Below are 6,123 nucleotides of genomic sequence, written 5' to 3' on the forward strand. Positions count from 1 at the left end.
AAAAAATAGCGAAACTTCAAAATAGACTAAAAACCGGCAAGAAAGCCTAAATTAACTATTAACTAAAACAGCTAGCATGTCAAAACAGCACGCTGTTTTGGCATGTAAAAATTAAATACTATTAAAACAGTATTTATTTTAACAGAAATAAAACAGTATATTATACTCCAAAACAGCATAAAAACTGAAAAAAGCCTAAATCAACCAAAACAGCTAGAATGTACCCACAAAAAATAGCTGAACTTCAAAATAGCCTTAAAAATTGAAAAAAAGCCTAAATTAGCCTAAACAGCTAGTATGTAAAAATTTGCCTTACTCCAAAACAGACCAAAAAAAGCCTTATTAAGTCTAAATAGCTAGCATTTAGCTGAAAAAATTAGCTAAACTTCAAAATAGCGTAAAAATTTAAAAACAGTCTAAATTAGCCAAAACAGCTAGTGTGCAAATATTAGCCTAACCCCAAAACCGCCAAAAAAATAAAAAAAGCTAAAATTAGCCAAAACAGCTAGCATAGCATGTAGCTGAGATGTTAGTTAAATCCCCAAATAGACTAAAACAAACTAAAAAAAATGTTAAATTAGCCAAAACAGCTAGTGTGCAAATATTAGCCTAACCCTAAAACAGTCTAAAAAACAAAAAAGCCTAAATTAGCCAAAACAGCTAGCATGTAGCTGAAATATTAGGTAAACTCCAAAATAGCCTAAAAAAATCTTAGTAAATGCTTAAATGTTCCAAAAAGCTAGAAGAATGCCAATTGTTAAAACTTTAAAACTCTAACTTTTTAACATAATTCTGAATAATAAAAGGCAGGAATATTATTCCAGAATAAATCAACTTAAACCTTAAATAACTTTCAATATTTGACTCTCCATAAAAATATATTTTGTCATAATTACAAGTTAGAAATAAGCGCATGATAACATCGGGCCAGTAACAACTATAAAATTAATTGGAGGGCCGGATCCGGCCCCCGGGCCTCTTTACTTTGACATATGTGCTTTAGTGGTATGAGTTTAAAATGATCATCTAGTATTTATAAAGTAACGAAAGCAGTTTCAATCTTACTTTAAATTAAACGTATAAAGTTAAAGAGTAGCAGAAAAAAAACGTATTTGCTCAAGCTGTTATTGGTTTCAAGGACGTTTCAGCTTCAGTTCAAGTCGGTGATTAATGACAGCCGGTGAAAGTAAGCTTTCAGGTCTTTGTGGAGTTTTTTTTCCTCCAGACTTGAAAGAATGTGAGTCTCTGCCGGAATCACTCCCCAGCTTGTAAAATTCATCCATGATGAATTGCAAAATAATCCCCACTATGGGGTGTGTGTGTGTGTCAAGTGTGTTTACAGACGTACAGCCTCTCCTGGAATTGACAAGCCGATGGGTCCTTGAGGCCCAGGCAGACCCATGGGTCCGGGTGGTCCGTTATCTCCCCGAGGACCCGTCGGTCCCTGTGAATCATTGACAGAATGTAAAATAAGGAATATTTTTAGACACTGGGAGGGTGTTATTAATCTAAACTGTCATGGCTACTGTTGGAAAACAGAAAGATCAACAATCAAGTTCCTTGAAAGCCTAAATGATTGTTATCAGAGTAGATTTCAGGGATGAGTACACAGTAGTAGCAGATTTTAAGCTTTCCTTAAAGCACTTACAGCGGTACCGGGCTCTCCTCTTTCACCTCGGGGGCCTTTGTTGCCAGGGGCGCCCTGAGGAAGGAGGACCAATAGTTGTATTAAAACAGTAAAAATGAAAATATACATTTGAAATCTCTCAGAAACCTGTTTAACACTCAAAAATATTGATGTTGGGTTTTGGTTTTCATAAGAAACAGAAGGGTGCGTCGTTTGTTATGGCTGTCAAAAGCGAGACAGACAGTTCCTTCCAGTAAGAAGCAGTTTTCTGGAAAAAGTAAGCATCACTCAAAGCCTCCTGCCACACCACAGCAGAACATTTCAGTGACTGTGAGCACGACTCTTATGAAATCTACAACTTCTGGACAGCGTCACCTGAACTCCACATCTCCCACCACTACAGACTGCGACTCCCAGACGGTGACTGGAAGACATTTGGCTTGTTCTAGCTGCTTTTCGGAGATGTGTAATGCACTTTTGTTACCAATGAAGAACTTTTCCATTGTGTCATCACTATCAATTGATGAGCCGAAGCTCTCCTCTTCTCTCTGGGGTTATTTATATGCTCTGTGCCGCATGAGGTAGACGTTTGCACAAGGAAGCACATTCACCTCATGAAACCTTTTAACGGGGCCCCATAAAATCCCCCAGCAGAGAGGAGGGGGGCTGACTGTGGTACCAAAAATGACAGCTGATGGATGAACCCACGGCCTCTTTTCCCTCTCTTTAACCTTCTGACTGCACTGATGTACGGTAGAGATAAGCTGACATATTCAGTTGTTTATGATTCTAAACTCTCGTCTATGAAGAGCTCAGATTTTTGTAGCTGTCCATCAAAGCTAATTAGCAGTCCATACTGCTCAAAAAGAACACCAAGTACTTAGTGTTCAGATGTTACTTCCAGGAATTACTTTGACTTAAAGAGAACATTATATTAGCTATGAATGTTAAAGCCTAAAATCTATGAAATACACAATGACAGATTTAGCTAATTGTGCAACGACAAGTCAGTTGAAAGGAAATCCAGCCAAAGCCACAACTGTAGATACATTTTAAAAATAAGAAGCTGACTTTATTTGTTCTTTCGTGGTCCCCTGTGGGAGGCTCACTAATCCAGCATAATGTGGGACCATCACAAGGACTCATTCACATTTATTATGTTCACCTAAAAGTGGAAATACCACAGGAACTTGAATTATTTTGAACTACCAAATTTTCTCCACTATAAGGTGCACTTCATGATCTGGAGCACCTTATATATCAATTATTTCTGGTTGTGCTTATTGATGTTGAAGCAATTTTCAGAGCAACAAAACGCTCCCTCAAAATCTTTTGTTGGGTGAGTTTGCTAAAGCGGCTAACTTGTAGCAATGTCGGACGTTGTTTTTGTTAGTGTAGTCACAGTAATGTTTTAGTGGTATCAGCCTGTTTTTAGACTGGAGGTAGAAGGTACTGTAAAGCTAATGTGGCTAATGCTTCTAACATGGCTAGTGATTCTAACGTTGCTAATGCGAATAATGTCTCTAACATGGCTAACACTTACAATGTGGCTAACACATCTACTGCAGCTAACACTTCTAACGTGACTAACCACTCTAGCATCGCTAACCCTTCTAATGTGGCTAATGCTTCACACGTGGCTAACGGCTGTAATGCGGCTAATGCTTCTAACATGGCTAATGCTTCTAACATGGCTAATGCTTCTAACATGGCTAACGCTTCTAGCACGTCTAACCCTTCTAATGTGGCTAATGCTTCACACGTGGCTAACGGCTGTAATGTGGCTAATGCTTCTAACATGGCTAACGCGTCAAATGTGGCTAACGCTTCACACGTGGCTAATGCTTCCAACGTGGCTAACGGTTCTAATGTGACTAATGGTTCTAACGTGGCTAACACTTCAAATGTGGCTAACGCTTCACACGTGGCTAATGCTTTTAACGTGGCTAACGCAGCCAACGGTTCTGATGTGGCTAATGTGGCTAATGTTTCTAACGGGGTTAAGGCATCTAGTGTGGCTAACACTTCACACATGGTTAAAGGTTCTAACATGGCTAATGCTTCCAACGTGGCTAACACTTCAAATGTGGCCAACGGTTTCTAAAGTATCTATTGACAATCAGTCTTCTAATCCGGAGCACTTTATAAATTGATTGAGTCTGGTTGTGTTAAGTGATGGCACAGTAATTTTGAGAGGTGCACAGCGGTCCGTCAAAATGTTTCGTCGAGTGTTATTGTGTATAAACTAAAGCAGCTAACGTGTAGCTGTGTCCAACTGTGTTTTTTTTAAGTTTTACTGACAAGGTTGGGTGTTAGCGTAGTCAGTAAAGTTTTCTTATAGTGATAATAGTCTGTTTCGCCTACATGTTATAAACAATGTTCGGAGTTACAAGTATTGTGAATACGCTAACGGGGCTAACGCTGCTAACATGCAGCATGTTACAAACAAATTCTAGAGTTACTGTGAACGCAGTTAAGTTTTAATGACAGACGGACTTTTTCTGACTCTTGTCTCGCTTATTGCTTCTTGAGGTGTCTTAATTGACAAAAGTTTGAAAATGGAGCTTTCATTGATAGACCGCTTTATAATCGGGTGCGCTCTATAGTTATAAAACTACAGTACTCGAGTTTTTAATCTGTCTTCTGAAGAAGGAAAAACACATAACGCTCAAAATTCCCTCACAACTCCTATAGTGTGGGACTATAGCAACACGCTCACAACTTTGTTTTTTTTTTAAGTAAAAAATCTAATAAATGTGAAATTTTTAACACAGATTATTCATGAATCCATGATAGAAACTTTGAGGAGTCATAAAAATACATTTAAATACGTTTATTTTTTAATATAAATCACACAAACACAATACATTGTGGTCTATATTTGACAATCTAGTGAGCATCATTGCAAACTAGTTTTCTGCAAAGACTTCTGGGAATTTTTGAAAATGGCGAACGCACCAAAGTAGTGAGTAGTGAACACAGAAGTGTTGTTGCAACTTATGGACTCCACACAAAAAAATCACTAAATATTAGCTATTTTTTGCAGAACTTTTGATCATTTGAACTTACCACTGGTCCCTGGGGACCCGGCTCCCCTTTAGCCTCGGAGGTGCAGGTGCAGGCGTTGGGAAGGGAAGGACACTTCAGCTCATCCCTCTGCCAAAGAATGAAGCATACAGCTTGATTAAAGAAAAGACAGTGTGAACAAATCCAAAAGGTGGAAACTGAAACCGAAATGTAGTAATTGGAGGTAATTGAACCTCCCAAAGCTGGTTGCCACTGCACATTGCATGCTGAGAAAACTTTATTTGGAAGACAAAGAACAGAGTCTGGACCTGGAATTCCTTGAACTGACATGGACTGGAAACACTCCACCAACAGAACAATAAGAAACATGTGGACAGACTTACAACATCTACACTTACTTTACGGCGAGAGAAGGAGTCTTTTATGCTTCAGAGATTTATGCAGGGCATTTCGGAGTTGTGTCAGTGACAAATAAACAATGTTTTAAGACTTTTGGCTCAATGTATTGTGCTTCCACAAAAGTACAAGAACACACTGCACACCGAGCTAATGTGGGCCCGTTTTTGAGAGGAAATGGCCTTTCAAAAACCCTCTTACTGAAACAAAAGTAATACATACCGCATGTGAAAGTACTGTACTTTGCTCTACAAATGCTAGCAAATGAGTGGAAAATTTGAATGCAATCTTTAAACTAGTTTTAGCTAAATAAAGTCATTAACAAATGTGAAAATGGGTTACAAAAAAACAAAACCAAAATAGAAAACACTAGTTCAAGGTCAGAAAAACAAGACATTGATTTGAATTTATGTTATTGTTTCTATTATGATCAATATGAATGAAAAAAAGCATAAATAAAACAGAAAAATTGACTTTTTTCAAAATTTCAAATAGTTTATAACTTTTAACCGATGTTCACATGACTTCCTTTCAAAATAAGACTTCCTGTGCCACATAAAACCATCTCAGTGCTGCAAATGTAGGGGTGAGCATTGACAAAAAAGAAAAAAAAGTTTACCATAAATCTAAGTATGTTAAAGGGACCCTAACTGTAATTTTATCTCAATAATAGACAGTCAGTCTTATAATCTAAAATAAAAGCTGAACTGCTTGATGGATTATTGGAGCATTATGGGTATTGTAGTTAACTGTTGTGATTGAGTTAAAAAAAAAAGTTTGACTTTTCTGATCATGTTATCTTAATACATCTTATTGTCCAAAAATATGGATTACGTTTTAAAATGAGAAACAGTGGAGGGGTAAAAGACCCACATGTGGCTCCAGAACTGCAGGTTGCAGACCCCTGGTCTAGTCTAAAAATTACATTAAAACAAAAGCAAAACACAAACCAGAAAACATCAAATTGTTTTAGGACTATTACAACTATTTTTCTTTAACCTCAATGGGAAAAAATTAAGAGAAATCCCAATTTCAACAGAACCTAGGAAACCCCGTTTCTAACTTTTTTTTCT

General features: G+C 37.5%; 1 protein-coding gene across 5 annotated transcripts in view; it reads right to left on the bottom strand.

Annotated features, from left to right (window-relative positions):
- Positions 1 to 6,123, bottom strand: part of col12a1b (collagen, type XII, alpha 1b) — a 146,268-nt gene that overhangs the window by 14,526 nt on the left and 125,619 nt on the right. For all 5 annotated transcript variants that reach the window (XM_024290520.2, XM_024290521.2, XM_036210692.1 and 2 more), the window contains 3 exons: positions 4,697 to 4,783; positions 1,649 to 1,702; positions 1,349 to 1,444 (listed from right to left, as the gene is read on the bottom strand). In XM_024290520.2, the coding sequence (XP_024146288.1) occupies positions 1,349 to 1,444; positions 1,649 to 1,702; positions 4,697 to 4,783 (237 nt within the window). The remainder of the gene's footprint in view (positions 1 to 1,348; positions 1,445 to 1,648; positions 1,703 to 4,696; positions 4,784 to 6,123) is intronic.

This window comes from Oryzias melastigma, linkage group LG24, assembly GCF_002922805.2.
Source record: "Oryzias melastigma strain HK-1 linkage group LG24, ASM292280v2, whole genome shotgun sequence".
Classification (NCBI taxonomy): domain Eukaryota; kingdom Metazoa; phylum Chordata; class Actinopteri; order Beloniformes; family Adrianichthyidae; genus Oryzias; species Oryzias melastigma.